Here is an 18714-nt window from a genome sequence, read left to right on the forward strand (position 1 = left end):
ATATTTTTACGTATGTTTTCCAATTTTTCCAGCACTGTTTGTTGAAATTTCTCCATTTAATTACCATAGTCAAAAATCTACTTTTGGGCCTGGCTGATTGGCTCAGCAATAGAGCGCCGGCCAAGCATGTGGAAGTCCCGGGTTCTATTCCTGGTCAGGGCATACAGGAAAAATGACCATCTGCTTCTCCACCCCTCCCCCCTTCCCTTTCTTTCTCTCTTTCTATCTCTCTCTCTTCTCCCTTCCCTCAGCCATGGCTTGAATGGTTCTAACAATTTGGCCCCCAGTGCTGAGGATGGCTCCATGGCCTCGCCTCAGGTGCTAAAATAGCTCTGTTTCTTAGCAGTGGAGCAGCGTCTCCAGATGCATAGAGCATAGCCCTGTAGGGGGCTTGCCTGGTGGATCCTGATCGGGCGCAGTGGGAGTCTCACTCTCTGCCTCCCTGACTCCTTGCTTCTCAATTAAAAAGATAAAAAACTATTAAGCCTGAGCAACACCCTGTGCTGCAGCCAAGTCTTATGCAGCCTTTTCCATGGTCCTAGGTGCTTGCATGCCCACTTACGTTTCCCCTACAAACTTGATTCCCCTGCCTGCTGTTTGCCAACACCGCCAAGGTTTGTGTCCTGTTTTGTTGGGCTCACTCCTGAGCTGTTGACGATTTTGTGTTGGTGGTAGGCAAAAACCTGAGTTTGCAGACCTTCTTTGTGACTGTGGCCCATGCTGGTAGCTTGGAGACAACCACTAATGAGTACAAAGACCCCTACACACAGTGAATGTGGGCCAGACCAGCCACGTGGGAAGATCAAGTTTTCTCAGGTCCGCTACCTTTTCAGTTTGGGAAACATGGTTCCTGGGAGTCACCTTTGTTTGGAAGCAGGGACCTAATGGGTAAGAGACCCTAATTGGCTACCAGGTTACTAGTGGGTGTGACCTGCCTAGTGGATGTGTGGTAGTGCATGCTGAGGCCTTTTCCTGGTGGACCTCCTGCTGAGCTAAGGCTGTGAATGGGTTCTTGGACCAGCAAAGAGCTTGGGTAGAAGTTAGAGAGAAGGCAGACCTGGGATATAGAATGGACTAAGATCCTTTTTCATAGGGCACAGAGACCAGAACCAGAACGTACTGATGATTATTGAGCCCAACATAGAGTTCAGAGCTTTTCACACAACAGGCATTTAATAAAAGTTAGTTGGATTTAACAGGTTTTGACATCTGCAGGTGGCAAGACAGTAGAGCTGCTAGAATTCTCACTTGAGTGGGAGAAGGACGGCACCAGTAAGACAGGGTGCTGGAGGATGGGAACCTGAGGCTTTGGATGGACCAGGGATCATGACATTGGGGTGGCACAGACAGATACGAGAAAAGGATTTTATAAAATTGATGTGTTTTTTAAAGAAAAATAATATTTGTTAGTCTGTATTGTGTTTATATGCCTATCTTTTTTTTTTTTTTTTTTTTTTTTTTTGTATTTTTCTGAAGCTGGAAACGGAGAGAGACAGTCAGACAGACTCCCGCATGCGCCCGACCGGGATCCACCCGGCACGCCCACCAGGGGCAAGGCTCTGCCCACCAGGGGGCAATGCTCTGCCCCTCCGGGGCGTCGCTCTGCCGTGACCAGAGCCACTCTAGCGCCTGGGGCAGAGGCCAAGGAGCCATGCCCAGCGCCCGGGCCATCTTTGCTCCAATGGAGCCTTGGCTGCGGGAGGGGAAGAGAGAGACAGAGAGGAAGGAGGGGGAGGGGGTGGAGAAGCAAATGGGCGCTTCTCCTATGTGCCCTGGCCGGGAATCGAACCCGGGTCCCCCTCACGCCAGGCCAACGCTCTACCGCTGAGCCAACCGGCCATGGCCTGTATGCCTATCTTATGCCAATAATACACTGTTTTGATTTCTATAGTCTTGAAATCAGGTAAGTGTGAATTTTCAAACTTTGTATTTCCTTCTCAAAATTATTCTGACTATTCTGGTTCTTTTGCTTTTCCATAAACATTTTAGAGATATATTCTCAATTTCTACTAAAAGCTTAATGGGATTTTGATTGAGATTTTAATGATTCTATAAGTATGTTCAGACAGAGTTACATCTTAAAAATAGTTACCTTTCAGTCAATGAACATGGTCTATTTCTCCAATTAGGTCTTCCTTAATTTATCTCATCTGTGTTTTAAAGTCTTTAGCATAAAAATCACACACAGCAAATTCTGGAGGGAAAGGGGGAAAACATTGAGGGGAGGGGGCATGGGGGGCCGAGGGGAAATAAAGGGGTGGAGGCAGATACATATTCGGTGGGACACTTGAATCTATGTAAACACAAATTAAAATGATAAAAAAAGACAAATTTGTTAACATTTGTTCTACCTTAGTATTTATTGTTTTGAATAGTATTATAAATGCTTATATTTTAAACTTTAGCTGCCAACTTGTATAGAAATAAATTGTTTTATATTGGCCTTGTATGTAGTGATAATAAAATTCTTAAGTCTAGTAACTTTTGGAGGGCGTAAATTCATTGGGGTTTTCTACATAGATCATCATGTCTGAATATAAAATGTTTTATTTATTCCTTTCCCATCTGTATGCCTTTAATTTATTTTTTAGCATTATTGTATTGGCTAAGAACTCTAAAATAACGTTAAATAGAAGTGGTAAGAACAGACTTCCTTGACATGTTCCTGATTGTAGGGGCAAAGCATTCCATGTTTCACCAATAAGTATGATGTTAACTTTTAGATTTTTGTAGATGTCCATGATGAGGTTGAGGAAGATCCGTTGAATTCTTAATTTGCTAAGTATTTTTATCATGAATGTCTCTGGAATTATGTCTGATGCGTTTTCTGCATTAATTGAAATTATCTTCTCTTTTTTTTCCTTTCAGTCTGTTGATATTTATATTGATTGATTTGCAAATGTATTATCCTTACATTGCCATGATAAACTCCATTTGGTCATGATGTATTACTTTTTCTAGATCATTTGATTTTTTTCTATATCATTTTATTTTCTACGTTATTGTAAATTATTTTCTGTATCATTTCTATATTGCTATATCATTGCATCTGTCTTTGTTTATGAGAGACATCGATTTGTAGTTTACTTTTTTTTTCTAGTTTTGGTATCAGGATAATTCTAGTATCATAAAATATGTTGAAGGTTATGTCCTGCTTTGCTCATTTTATTCTCATCAGGCTTGTATAACATATATTGCTTTGTTTAGAGCAGGGGTCCACAAACTTTTTACAAAGGGGGCCAGTTTACTGTCCCTCAGACCGTTGGAGGGCCGGGCTATAAAAAAAACAAACTATGAACGAATCCCTATGCACACTGCACATATCTTATTTTAGAGTAAAAACAAAACAAAACAAAACGGGAACAAATACAATATTTAAAATAAAGAACAAGTAAATTTAAATCAACAAACTGACCAGTAATTTCAATGGGAACTATGGGCCTGCTTTTGGCTAATGAGATGGTCAATGTACTCCTCTCACTGACCACCAACGAAAGAGGTGCCCCTTCTGGAAGTGTGGCGAGGGCCAGATAAATGGCCTCAGGGGGCCACATGCAGCCTGCGGGCCGTAGTTTGGGAACCCTTGGTTTAGAGTGTAGCCTAGAGTTTGATAGGATTGTTCTCAATGATCTTTCTCTACCCTAAATATTCAAAAATGCCTTCATACCTGTGCCTCTAGAGCAGTGGTCTCCAACCCCCGGGCGGACCGGTACCAGTCTGTGGGCCATTTGGTACTGGTCCGCAGAGAAAGAATAAATAACTTATATTATTTCCGTTTTATTTATATTTGAGTCTGAATGATGTTTTATTTTTAAAAAATGACCAGATTCCCTCTGTTACATCCGTCTAAGACTCACTCTTGACACTTGTCTCGGTCACGTGATACATTTATCCGTCCCACCCTAAAGGCCAATCCGTGAAAATATTTTCTGACATTAAACCAGTCCGTGGCCCCAAAAAGGTTGGGGACCACTGACATAGAGGATTGTCTGTCTTTGTGCTCTTGCCTATTTCATAACAGTAGACTCTAATTATTAAAAACTAAGCTCATAGTGAGTCAAGTAGTACTCTTTTGTCCTGTTTTGCCTTAAACTTCAGGAGACCTTATGCAACTGGATCTTGAGGGTTCCTCAGTTTCCACAGCATTCTTTCCTTTTAACATGACAGTTACCTTCTGATTTGAATCCAGGGTGGTCTTTGGGAAGAGATAGAGCTTGCTCCATCCTCATCAGTAACTGAGAACTGCTTTTTATTCCTGTAGGATTCTGGGCCTATGGTTTCTTGCTTCTCTTCCAGAAACAATGTTATTTGTTTGTTTGTTTGTTTGTTTTTTACCTAGGTTCAGGAGGAAAGGGTTTTTGTTTCTACCCTAATTAATGGGTTAGGGCTTTTGATCCCCATAGGGTTTGGGTAGTGTATGGGGCTGTGTTTCTGTCTGCCGTCAACACTTGATTGTTTCATGCATACCTGAACCACTGAAAAAAGCTCTTTTTGTTCTCCTGTATTGTCTCAAGTCATGTTTGTGTGCTTCTGGTTAAAGACTGTGTAAAAGAACTTGATTTTGAGTGAATTAGTGCCTGGAATGCCAGAATTCCAAACTACTAATACCCTAGCCCTTTAAGAATTAAAAAATTCATTAAAATTTCAGTTGATTTCTTTTTACTCGTTTGCTGACAGCCACTTCTGTCTCCATACTTTACCAAAGGTGATACAGTGCACATGTCCCTCTTTAAGAGGTTAGTCACACTTTGAAATTCAGTTTACCTCACTTTTTTGTTGGGCTCAAGGAATGGTATACTTTTGCTTATTATGAAATTCTTATCATTGTTAAGTTATAGGTGATATTCTTTTATGACATTAAGTGAATGTGGAACTAGTCCTTTTAGTGATGTATATATGGATATTATTTTTGTTTTCTTTGTTATTAAATATGTTTTAGGAAAAAGCAGATGGTTTTTTAAAGTATATCTGTTTATTTTTATATAATAGTTATTAAAATTTTTTATTTAAATTTTATTTTTCAAATTCTCCATTAAAATTATACTATATTATACATAATACATAACTTGTTCTTTATATACTTCTTTGTATTTTGCACATGTATAGATTCATGTGATCAGGCCCTGGCCGGTTGCTCAGTGGGTAGAGCATAGACCTAGCATATTGATCTCCTGGCTTCCATTCCCAGTCAGGGCACACAAAAGAAGTGACTATCTGCTTTTCCCCCCCTCCTTTTTTCCTTTCTTTCTCTCTCTTTTCTTCCTGCAGCCACAGTTCAATTGGTTGAACAGTGGCCACAAGCACTGAGGATAGTTTGGTTGGTCTGAGCTATCTGCCACAGGTGCAAAAAACAGCTCAACATTCCAATGTTGGCCCCAGACTGGGTTGCCAGGTGGATCCTAGTTGGAGCGCATGTAGGCATTTGTCTCACTATCTCCCCTTTGCTTACCTAAAAAAATATAAAATAAAAAAATAAAACAGATTCATATGATCATTACCACAGTCAGAATACACCAGAGTTCCATTACTCCCACAGTTTCCTGTGCTATCATTATACAGTAACACCCTCCCCTTACCTATAACTCCTGGCAGTCACCATGATCATGTCATTATCACTATACTTTTCCCTTTTATTGAGAATGTCTTATAAATGGAGTCATACGGTATTGTGGTGGACATACCGTAGGTGACCCACCCCCTTGTATAATTCTTTCTTTTTTTTTATAAATAAATTTTTATTTTAATGGGGTGACATCAATAAATCAGGGTACATATATTCAAAGAAAACATTTCCAGGTTATCTTGTCATTTAGTTCTGTTGCATACCCATCACCCAAAGAGAGATCGTCCTTCGTCACCCTCTATCCAGTTTTCTTTGTACCCCTCCCCCTCTCCTTCCCCTCTCCCCCCTTCCTTCTCCCCACCCCCCATAACCACCACACTCCTGTCCATGTCTCTTAGTCTAGTTTTTATGTCCCACCAATGTATGGACTCCTGCAGTTCTTGTTTTTTTCTGATTCGCTTATTTCACTGCGCATAATGTTATCAAGGCCCCACCATTCTGCTGTAAGTGGTCCGATGTCATCGTTTCTTCTAGCTGAATAGTATACCATGGTGTATATGTGCCCCATCTTCTTTATCCAGTCTTCTATTTTTTTTTTACAGTGATTAAAAGCCTTTAAGCAAGCTTTTGGCCAATACAGCAAGAATCCATAAAAGAGTAGTGTCCTTAACCTGTTCACCAAGTCCAAATTGGCCCCATCACCATGCCAAATCCCTGAAAAATGCACCCCAACCACAGTTCAGTCTGTTAGGAGCTGTCACAGGGAGCAAGAGTCCAGGAAAAGTCCACACAGGAAAAGTCCGCATGGCACTGGAATTGTTGTCACCATTCTATATTTTACAGCTCATATCCAAGTCCCAATGACCACTGCTTCTAGCTGGTAATGATTCAGGTAGACTGGAAAAGCCATTTGCAGCATGCGTGGATATGGAGCTTCTGTTCTCCTCTGCCTGGAGAGTTGAGACCAGGTTGCTTTCCCCTGGAGCTCTGCAACTGTGGCATGGTAAAGAGAACCTTGGGATACACTAAGCTGGGTGGCAAAGGTAAATTCATAATACAAGTTGGCAAAAGGGGGAAAGAGAGCTCTAAATTAGGAGTAGGTCCCAGCCTGAAAAATGAGTGGGACATTGAGGTAGGAGGGATAAAGGAAACACTATATATTAAGCAAAGCAGCAGAAAATAGGACTATCAACACCCACAACAGAGATCTTTGAGGGAAGAATAAAAAACCTGACTATTCAGGCAAAACATAGTTAAGTGGCCCTTGTGCAAATGAGATCAGTTTACCTGCTTCTTGGAAGAAATACCCTAGGCTCGTCCACAGTGTTGTAGATGGGGCCGACGGCCCTGGGCACCTTCAGCCTTCAGTGGCAAACCCCAGCATTCTGGGCAAGGTTATGTCATAGGTGGCTGGAGCAGGGCTGGAAGAGACTGAACCCTCCCTTAGAGGAGCAAGGGGGAAGCCTACCTTCCAGTGTCCCTGTTTCCTCACAGCAGATGCATGTAAGTCTGGCAGGCTTTAGCTCAATGACCTTCCTTTCCACTATTGAAGCAGGACCCAGATGGCATCCTATGAGACCCCTTTGGGGCATTGGAGCCTTTATGGGTGTATCCTAAAAGCTGGTAGTTCCCCTGATCTCTATTGGGCTTTTTCTGCCTCTAGGTATCTTAAAAGCCATGCTCAGAAGATCTCGAATTCTTTCTTTAAGAGTAGGCAGGACCTGTGACCTGTTTCTAATTAGTAGAATTCGGTTAAAATGATGGGATGTCACTCACTGTCATAATTGCATTATGTTATGTAAAAGTATATAATTTACATTAAATTAGATGCAGAATCAGATATAGAAGTCTCTAAGTTCCAGTGGCTCTTAATATATAACTTGAAAATTAATTAATTCAACCATTCATCCAACACACATTTAGAGAGCATTTTTCATTTACAATGAGATCGTTACATTGTATCTTAATGATTATGAGTATATGGAGTCTGAAATCAAATACCTATGAAAGTTTATTAACCTTTCTGATGTCTCATCTAAAAAACGGGAATATTCATAATACCTACCTAACAAGATCTTATGAGTATTAAAGGAGATGGTGTATACAAAGCACTTGGCACAATGTCTGGCACACAGTGCAGAACACTTTGGCTTCTATCACTGCCATTATTATTAATAATGTTGTTAGACAGAATGAGTCAGTTATGGGAGCTCTCCTTAAAATAACCATCTGAATGAGATAATATGTCAAGTGCTAGCACTAGGGCACAGCACCTGGAAAACTTTTACAGGTATTAGATATAACTATATCTATAATTATTATCTACATTCTTTATAATAGTAATAGTAATGTTAGCATTTATTATTGGTTATTATTTTTATCCACTTACAAAACAGTAAAATATAAAATATTATATAAAGAATTAATTTTTTCTCTGCATTTTTCTTGGAAAATAGTGAGGTGGTTTAACATTTTTTTATTTATGTACAATATAGAAAATAAATAAAATAAATATAAGAGAGTGTAGTTTTAATGTAATGACCATACTTTAGGTCTGTTTGTTTGTTTTCCCAAACATGTGAAATGAGAAGATAGAATGAGAAATGTTACAGTATAAAATATATAATTGAATATATCTCTTTATTTAGTTGAAGTCATAGTTTGCACTGACCTAATAATCCTCTTGAAATTATTGAAAGCTTTGAAAAGATTAATTCTGTAATAAGGATATTTCTGTTGGTGATTATAAGATCAACTATTTTATTCTACTAGAGAGAAACTGGAAGGCACAGTGACTGAGGTAAGATAGAAGTTTACTGTTTCACTAAGTAAAGTACTTGGAATAAGGTGGTTTCATTATTCAGGGGTTTAGATACTTCCATCCCTAGTGAGTTACATTCTTTATCTAAGTCACTTCTTGGTCCAGAATGGCTATCTAAATTCTATCATAATCAAATTCTTGGAGAGAATGAAGAGAAAGAGGGAAAATGGAAAAAAAGCCCAAGCTGGCTGTTGACCCTTTCTGAGGTACTGCCTCTAGAATCTTCAAAATTTCTGATTATATTTTTTGGCAAGAAATGCCATCACGTAGTCATAACTTACAGTAAGGGACTCTGGGAAAATAATATTTTAAAAGTTTACATTGTTACCCTGAGTGCAACAGAGGTTCTGCTAATGAGGAAGAATGCAAAAAATAGATTTAGGATCAGCAACTAAAAGTTTCTCCTGTTTTTGTCATCATAATTATGGTTCATGGCTGTAAAAAAACTCATTAATAATATAACAGAAGTCTATAAAAGATCAGAAGAAAAAACTTCCTGTGGCACAGTATTCACAAATCCCTGTTTCAGTCTCCTTCTGAGTCTCAGGGAGACTACCTTTCCCAGACCCTCTGGTAGTTTTAGCTAGTTGACTGACCAGCACTAAAATTTGCCAGACCTGGCCCCTGAAACTTTCTATAGGATTCTCCAACACCCCTCTTTATAAGGTTGCTAGCCAGGTGCAAAGAATACAGTGGAGGACTTTAAAGCCCAGAAAGATGGTAGAGCGATAGAATGGAAAAAGTTTGAGTCCCTTAATGATTGCTTAAACAGAGAGCCGACTGACTTTCTGACCACTGGATGAAGTACATTGAACTTTGACATCAGCAAAATAAATATTTGTGGCCGAACCTCTGAGATTTAGGGGTTATTTCTAGCACAAAGCATTTACTAATACAGTAGCCTAGAGATAATCTTCATTATTTATTGGTATTTATTGTTCCAATATTAATGTTCATAAAGGTGGATTTTTAAAATATCAACCTTTAGAAAGACACTTGTACAAAAATATGCAGATACATATTACATATTACATTATACACAGACACTTCATCTGCAAATATTTTCATTCCCCAAATTATCACTAATGATATTTAAAATTGGTTTTCTAAGTTAAGTCAAAAATCTAAGTTTAAATTTAACAGGAGAATTTCAATGAACAAAATTTGCAAAATTTCAGACATACATATAAACCAAGACATGTAAATTTAAAAAAGTTAATTTTCCCATATTGAATTGCCTGAGTGAAAAATACCAACAAAATATAAGAAGAAGGTATTCCTAATTATTGATGAGTGTATGTGAAATGTATACCTACAAATCAGTGATTTCAAGCCTTAAGTTGGAAACATCCAAGTTTGTGAAGAAATCTCTGAATCTATCCTGAAGTGTTTGAGAGAACAAAATAAAAGTACAGAATGCCATGTCCTGGAAACAGAAAAATGCGCACATGTGCGCGCACGCGCGTGCACACACAGACACACACACACACACAATAAAGAAGCCATTCTCCATAAAATAATGTACAGTTGTAATCTTACTCAAGATTCTTAGCTATTTTAATGCAGCTTGACCAGATGGGTTTCAAATTTACCTGCAGAGGTAAGGTGCCAGATAAGGCAAGGAAAAATATGTAAGGAATATTTTAAACTAGATTTTTACTTTTAATAAAGTGATTTGCTACCACCTTTTATTAACAAGTTACACACTCTAAAGGTTTGAATGGAAATTAAAAGGCATTTCTTGTCATTTCACTTTTAAGTTCCTTAAAGAACATTTTCTACTCTTTTACACTTCAGCAATTTAAGTTGGCTGTTGTCCCTCCTTTAATTCAGTGAGAGGCCTTCTGTCTTCCCCATCACAGGGAGGGGGCGGAGCATTCTCTACAAAGCTTGGAAGCAATCTGTGCCTGGCCAGTCTTGGTGGAGGGACTGCATTTTACAAGGCTGCTGCTGACAAAAAGCTTCAAGGTAATGGCTATTTTAAATACAGTATTTTTTAGGGACTTCTCAGGGCCCTAAAGAAAGATGAAAAAAATGGGAATGGTGGTCTTGCAGTGGGTAGAAAAGGTTGTGTGGTTTTGAAAGAACTGTTGGCATTTTGAAGGAATTAATACTTTAGAATTTCTGTAACTCCCAATGCTTTAAAAGTCCACAGTGGGAGAAGCGTGATCAGATTACAGCCTCTATATTAAGATTTCAGTGCAGTATAGCTGTTCATGCTAATTTATTGACTTGGCATTTCATGTTTATGTTGCTGGCATTATGTTTCTGTTTGAATTTTTAAGCACTTATTCATTTACATAGAAAATGATGGATAAAATATTTGACAGCATGAGGACGAATACCCTTGTGAGTTGTTTGACACATAGAAAAACTATGTGTCACTTGTATATGAACATAAAAAAAGAGAACTGATATGTAGTTCCCTGAAGACACTTGTACATAAATATGCATATATGTGTGTGATTAGAAAAAAAAACCTGGGAGAAAATAAACTCCCATGTTAGTCAGCATTTCTGAGTGGTCAGGTTACTAGTACTATAATATTTTTTTCTTCAGCATCTTTAGAGCAGATTTCTCCAGGATTTTTATAATCATGAAAGAAAAATGAAGCTGAAACAATATACCCATTTTATTTAAAACACGTAAGCATTCATAGACATATGCAGATGTGCAGACATCCTCTTTGTTTTTTGCTGATAGTGGACATTTTCCTGGACCTGATCAAGCGTGTAGCTTAGTTGCTGTGTTGGCTACAGCTTTGCATGTGTCCTATTTGGAACTCATTCTTATAGACCACAGGTATGGCTATACTCAGCAAGAACCATTTTTTCCATTTCTTTTAAGGGTGAGATGGAGAAAGGATTTGGCTTTTTTCTATAAGCAGCTTTAAAAATATATGGAATGGTGTAACCATACAGTGGAATTTTATGAATCTGGAGAATAAATGTATGTAATAATTTGAAACGTCTGATAAGTAGTACAAAGTGAAAAAAACAAATTATAGCACAGCTTTTATCATGTGATCTCACTTAAAAATATGTGTATGCTACCAAATCTGGGAAAATATATCTACCACACTATTAACACTAACATTTGTGTAGTTGGAGAGACAGGGCTAGCTTTACTGGTGTCTATTTAAAATAGTATTAATATATACTTATTTACTTGGTTGACATCAGCAGGGAAAATATTGAGATAAAATGTTGCAAATGTGAGAAAGCACATTTAAAGTAATTCATAAAAATCATGTGGAAAGTATTTATTTAGAATGATGTTCAAAATATGTTCTTAATTCAGATCTGCTGTTGGTTTAAAAAATTTTATCTCTACATGTAAAAAATTCTGGAAATAGAGAAAATATTCATAGTGGTTATTTGCAAAGTTGTGCTTTATTTTGCATATACCTCTGCATTTTTTTCAATTTTTAACATTGAATATTTTTATACTCAGAGACATTGTAATTGAAAATGTTATGATCCTGTTATAATCTGACAAAACAAAACCCTTGAGCTAAGAATAGAAAATTCTAGAAGCCTGGGAAGGCTTCTGGCTGGCTAAATGTAGTTCCTAGGATCCTTATGTAGCTCATAAGGATCTGATCTTGTTTGAGGCCCTGCTTATACCTCCTGGGGAGGCTGCAGTTCTGATTCTGGTCACAAGATGGGGCTTGCCAGGTTTACTAAATTTTCTTCAGGCAGCCATTTGTATGAAAATGGCAAACAATGCAATGAAATATATTTTTGCATTAGTGACTAAGAGGCAGCATGTAGAGTATTATTAAAATCCCAGTTAAAAAATTATATGCCCAATGAAAAGAATTGCATGCAAAGAAGGAAAAATCCAATGGTGATTGATGTGAGGATTCAAGCAAAATTTACAGCCTGGCTCATCACAGACCCTGCACAATTTGTTACTTCCTTTATTTCTTGTCCCCACCTCACACTTTTCCAGTCAGAGAGATTATCTTAACAAGAACCAAATAGCATAACTGTGCCACAGAGAGAAGTTAAAAAAAAACAAGAAGGAAAATAAACATGACATCTATATCACAGGTGACATTTCATCTCACCCCTCTGTTTCAGAATGACATGCCTTCTAAAGTTTTGGTAGAGAAATTTCTTTATGCTTCTTCCATTTATTTGGTTTGAATTCTTTCTCATTTTATATAGCCTTTCTTCTTTTGAAGTAAGACTCAAGAGAACCGGATCACAAGACCAAGTACTCTGCAATCCACTTGACACTGGGTAAGGCTGTTTCCATTTCACAAAATGTTTCACGTTAAAAACTTGTTGATAACTTGAAGTATACTTTATTTTGCTTCCTTCTTTGCAGCTATAGCACTTTAAATTAGAAGCTATATTTTGTACTAAAACCATGTTATTTTAAAATGTGAAATATAATTCATATTGTTCTCTGTTCTGCAACCACAACATTTTGTAATTAAAAGTCGTAACTTCTAGTATGGGGAAAGAATCTCATATGTTAAACCACAAAGAAGAAATTGTACAAGAGCTCATTAATATTTCTACTTGAGTTCTGAACCAGAGTCTTTCTGATAACTATCAAGAAAACTTTGCTAATTATCCTATCCACTGAGTAAGCATAACAGTGATTCTGAATCTCTACTTTCTAAGCTCATGCTTTTATTACGTCATTTTGTTATTGTCTGGGTCCAGGAGATGCATATTGTATTATCTCTGTCTGCCTGTTTTGGGTAAACAAGAAAGAATTATAGCTTAAAATTATAAAGCTGTGCATTCAGCTAGAACAGTGCTTTTCAAATTCTTGGACAAGTTATAGTAGAATTACTTGGGTACTCAAAAATACAAAATGCTGGACTCTATCAAGACCTTTTGTTTTTTTTTTTGTTGTTTTTTTTTTTAAATAAATTTTTATTAATGGTAATGGGATGACATTAATAAATCAGGGTACATATATTCAAAGAAAACATGTCTAGGTTATTTTGTCATTAAATTATGTTGCATACCCCTCGCCCAAAGTCAGATTGTCCTTCGCCACCCTCTATCTAGTTCTCTGTGCCCCTCCCCCTCCCCCTAACTCTCCCCCTGTCCTCCCTCCCCCCACCCCTGGTAACCACCACACTCTTGTCCATGTCTCTTAGTCTCATTTTTATGTTCCACCAATGTATGGAATCATGTAGTTCTTGTTTTTTTCTGATTTACTTATTTCACTCCTTATAATGTTATCAAGATCCCACCATTTTGCTGTAAATGATCTGATGTCATCGTTTCTTATGGCTATCAAGACCTTTTGAATAAAACTCTGAGATTAGGACCTAGAAATCTAGTTTCATGAAGAGCTCTAGTCTAGATGATTCTAATGCATGCCAAGTTTAGAGTCCCACAGCTCTAGGTATATTAGGGACACAAATGTCCCAAAGAATCTAATAAAATAGAGTCCCTGGCACACCATTGCACTCTTTCCCACATCTGCCAGCATGTATACCAATTTAATCCTTAATAATCATGTGCAGTAAGTAGTAAGGACAAGTTTTTGAATTTGAGATATTATAAACCACTTGTTCAATTTTTACTCTTATATTGTGTTACATTATCCCCTTCATCTCATGCTCCATTAAGCATTGTTATTTCTTTTATCTCTTCTCTATTTGTAATTGCTTACCTTCTACTATAGCAAAATAATTTTCTTTTTCTTTTCCTTATTCTAGTATCTTCCATACTGTTCCATTTAAACAACGGGTTCAAGTATCCTTGGGAAAGTCTGCTGGAGGAGAACAGGCCACACAAGCTGTAAACACTTTGTAGTTCTAAGACAAAGATTTTGGTAAGAGTGTTTATTTTGGTAGGAACTGCCTTGGCAGTGAAAAGAATAGCCATACACCTCAGTCTCTGATAATAACCTTTTAGCACACAAATCTAAATCATAATGGATGCCGAATATGTCTTATGCAATTGGAAAGACCAGTTATGGCCAGCAAAAGTTTTGTCCAGATCTGACACTTCATCAAATAATAAGAGAAAAAAGACATTTTCCCTAGAAGTTCAAATACTCTCACTAGATGAAAAAATTAAAGTGGAAAGCACGGAAACAAAGATCCTAAATAAATCTCAAATTGAAGCCATTGCCTCCTCAATAGCAGCACAGAAAGAGGGCAGTTATCCTCCAAGAGAGGAAACAGCCTATGAAAGGTCACTAAAAGTGGCACTGGATATTCTGAATGAGAGATCATATTTGATTCAAGCAAGCATTTCAGATGAAGAAGAGACCACTACACTGTCTCAAAATATACCACAAAAGTTTTCTGATTCACCTCCTCATAAAAGGTATCGGGAGCATGAAAAAGACTTATCAGAGTGTCCTGACGAAAATGAAAATCCAACATTCATGTTAATATCTTCAGACAGTGATGATTCCCTGTATGATGATAAGTCACAGGTGCTTGCAGCAACCACTGATACTATTCCAAGTGAGATGGAAACAAAGTCATCACAAAACTCCAGCTGGGGCCAAACTTCCCCTTCACTTTCAGACGAAGATATAAAAGATAGCAAGATAAAGATTGAAATCTCAACAATTATGCCTTTGCATTCCACAATCAAAGAGGAAGATGTTGATGTTAAAGAAGAGAAGTTCACTGCAACTTGGACATCAGCTAACTTACTTGTGCTCAAAACTTTGAAAGAGGAAGCAGAGGACACCTACCCAGAGACCTTGGCTATTTCCTCTGCATGCTCTACTTTTGCAGAGAATATTGAGGATCCTGGAGAGGGTCCCTCAAATTCATGCTTATATTCCAACCAGAATCAACATGTAGAATCAGAGATGGGTACTACAACATCCTCCAGGCTCTGTTCATGGGAAAGTCAAGTTTCATTTAATGCTTCTAACCATGTCATGGACAATTCACTTCTTGCAAATAATGAAAGAAGCCTTCAGGATCTGGATTTTGAAGAATATGAAGAACTTCAAGCTTCTGACAAGTCTGTGCCTCTAAATTCTATTGATATTTCAGCATTAGATGACGATGAGGAAGATGAAGTACTCCCACGCATTCTTTTCCATTTTGAGCCACCACCATTTGAAACAGGAATGATAGTCTGGTTTAAATATAAAAAATATCCATTTTGGCCAGCAGTGGTGAAAAGTATTAGGCGAAAAGAGAAAAAAGCAAGTGTGCTTTTTGTTGAGGCAAACATGAATTCTGAAAAGAAAGGCATTAGAGTGCCTTTGAGAAGATTAAAGAAATATGATTGTAAAGAGAAACAAGCACTAGTGGATAAAGCCAGAGAGGATTACAGTGAGGGTATCGACTGGTGCATTTCACTGATTTGTGATTACAGAGTTAGAATAGGTTGTGGTTCTTTTACAGGGTCTTTCCTTGAGTACTATGCTGCTGACATTAGTTATCCAGTCAGGAAAGTAATCAGAAAGGATACCTTCAGGAACTTATTTCCAAAGTTGGAGAATGAAGATTCTATGGTACCTTTGGCCATGACTTCCCAGACCAAGAGAATGTCCTTCCAAAACTTTCTCCCTGACCGAATGAAGGCAGCTCGGGACCGAGCCAACAAGAACCTAGTGGACTTCATTGTGAATGCAAAAGGAACGGAGAGCCATCTTCTCTCCATTTTAAATGGCACAAAACGGTCCAAGTGGCTGAAATCATATTTGAAAGCAAAATGGTTCAGTCCCTGTATTGAAACATACCTTGAGGATGAAGATCAGTTGGATGAGGTGGTGAAATATTTACAAGAAATTTATAAACAAACAGATGCAAAAATGTTGTCTCTGGTAAATCATGATAAAATTAAATTTATCCTAGAAGTTCTTCTGCCAGAAGCAATCATTTGTTCAATTTCTGCTGTTGATGGATTAGATTACAAGGCAGCGGAAGCAAAGTACCTAAAAGGACCATCTTTAGGATACAGGGAAAGAGAGTTATTTGATGCAAAAATCTTATATGAGAAGAGACGGAGACCATTAACAAACGAAGAACACTAACTAAATCACCCAAGTGTCCAAACCATACAGGGAACTTTCATAGATTTTAGTTTAAAAAAAAATCTAACATATTTTCCAGAAATGGGATACTTTTAAGTAATATGTTCACTTTTTCTATTTTCTTTTTGCAATCTCTATGATCTGTGAATATTATTACATCCACGTTTTCTCTCTTATGCTTCTTCAAAGTCAATTTTATTAACATATTTTAGCAGTTTTACTTTCTCGTACATTTCTAGAATGCATAATTCCTAAATAAGGGAAAGTATTATTTTGTTTTATGACATAATTTTGTTTCTATGCTGTATAGTTAAATACAGTGTGCACAATCATTTATATATTAAAATTGCACTAGTATTAGATATGAAGCAAGATGATTAGAAAAAAAGTCTAAGAAATGTTGATTATATATTTTTGCTTAGTTTTTATAAAGTATTGAGTTTCTTTTAAGATAATTGGATTATTTTTCCTGCCACGCCTATTTATTTTTGGAAAAAATATTTCTGAGATATAGAACCAAAGATAGAGATGCTTTGCTATATATTATAATTAACATTAATTGCTTTTGCAATAAAACAATCTGGAATTCAAAAATAAAGTAAATGGGTTACCTGCATGCAGTCTATATGTGTGAGAATAACATCTCAGCATGCAGAGAATAATTTTAGCAGTCTGGAACAGGATTGTTCATTGTGCACTTCCCTGAAATTCCATTTATGGAGTGTCTATTATTCAATAACTGAACACTTTCTCAAACAGACCAGGTTTTGACTGTCTTCATAACTAACAGTAACTGTATCTTAATATAGCTGTCTGACCACATGTGGAAGGCAGCTAGAGTCATTGTATTCATAGCCTGGCTACTCTAGAGTATGAATCCAGGCTGACTGCTTAAGAGTCCATCTAGTTTGATATAAACTGTATAAAATGCAAGCACTTTGTTCTGAGTATTGTATCTTTAAATACAGTCATTTGTTTCAAACCAAGCAGTCTGTCTCATATGGCTTATTAGTAGAATAGTTCCAGTTGGTTCCAATAATATAAATGCTTACTGGTGTCATTCCAGGCTAAAACAAAAAATAAATGGACCAGAATTTGTGAATTTGGAAATGAGTCATCGAAAAAGCCACCATTTGGCTGAATATGACAATTATTCAGATATGTTTAAAAGTACATAGTTAAAAATTAAAGTCTGAAACCAATGAAAGTTTATTCTAACTTGAAACAAGACTTTAAGGAAAATATGTGTTATAAGGGCTACTTTATTTTAGAAACTTGATATAAAAATAAACAGTAAAGGCTTTAACATGAACCTGCCTGCATCTTTACACTTAGAGTGAGACACCTGTTACTCTAGCGCTTTTGTTATATGTTCACATGGCCACATGTTTGTGTAAAATTTGTAAGTTTGATGTTTTGATTTGTAACAAAATGATTATATCTTTCATTTTGGATGTTTGCTGCGGACCAGTGTGACTATTTGTAACATAACTGGCGTTTCTCTGATTGGAAATTTTGCTTGTACTTGTCATCATTTTAATGCTTGTTATACGTTATCTGATTATTCTAAATAAATATTCACTTTCATGGTTGATTTTGTATTTTTTTTTAAAAAGGCTTCCAAATTGTATAAGCTTTAGATTCCACAGAACTTTCTCTTGGTCTGCCTGACAAAGATCAAGACTCCTTTTGCATACATCCTATATTAATCCACAGAGCTTCCTCATGATCCTGTGCGGTACTGACAACAGAACGTCACCCCACTATATGTGGAACTCATACCCTGGGCAAAAAACTGCATTTACTCAATAACTTTGTGTCCCCTTGATAGTAATATATTGCCCACCTTCAGCTTTCTCAGTGGAGCCATTTCTGTCCTTGGTTCTCATTTTTTTTTTTTACTACCTTATTTGTATATTCACTCATTCATACATTTGTTAGTCAGGAGAACAAGAAATGTGTGTGGTTTAAAGCTCTGAAATTTAATATGCCAGATTTAAGACGAGTCAAATGACATGGTCAGATTTAAAGTGAACCAGATGACAATCTTAATTTCTGAAAAGACTAGGGTATACTACTTTATCATAATAGTGAGAAATAGTTATTAATCCCATGGACTAACTGCTTATATTTTAAAACCAGAACACCAGGCTTTCCCATATTTGTGAGTTATCAGGTGTCTGGTTTGGGGTAAAAGAGGACACTTAATTTCTCCTGGGTTGTCATTTATATCATGGCATATATTGAAATGAGGGGATATGTCTCAGACGTGCATCTATTCTCCACTTTTCATGACTTTGCACTTCTGGTGTAGGAGTGGATGAGTTTGGCTTCCAACTCAGTA

The 18714-nt window shown here is 37.1% G+C and overlaps 1 protein-coding gene across 1 annotated transcript in view; it reads left to right on the forward strand.

Moving 5' to 3' along the window:
- The window catches only part of PWWP3B (PWWP domain containing 3B), a 34420-nt gene extending 18025 nt beyond the window's left edge, over positions 1-16395 (forward strand). Inside the window, exons 2-4 of the mRNA XM_066356555.1 lie at positions 10247-10352; positions 12557-12631; positions 14077-16395. Coding sequence (XP_066212652.1) covers positions 14295-16370 — 2076 coding nt within the window. The 5' untranslated portion in view covers positions 10247-10352; positions 12557-12631; positions 14077-14294 and the 3' untranslated portion in view covers positions 16371-16395. The remainder of the gene's footprint in view (positions 1-10246; positions 10353-12556; positions 12632-14076) is intronic.
- Positions 16396-18714: the final 2319 nt, after the last annotated feature.

Source organism: Saccopteryx leptura, chromosome X (assembly GCF_036850995.1).
Source record: "Saccopteryx leptura isolate mSacLep1 chromosome X, mSacLep1_pri_phased_curated, whole genome shotgun sequence".
In the NCBI taxonomy this organism is placed as follows: domain Eukaryota; kingdom Metazoa; phylum Chordata; class Mammalia; order Chiroptera; family Emballonuridae; genus Saccopteryx; species Saccopteryx leptura.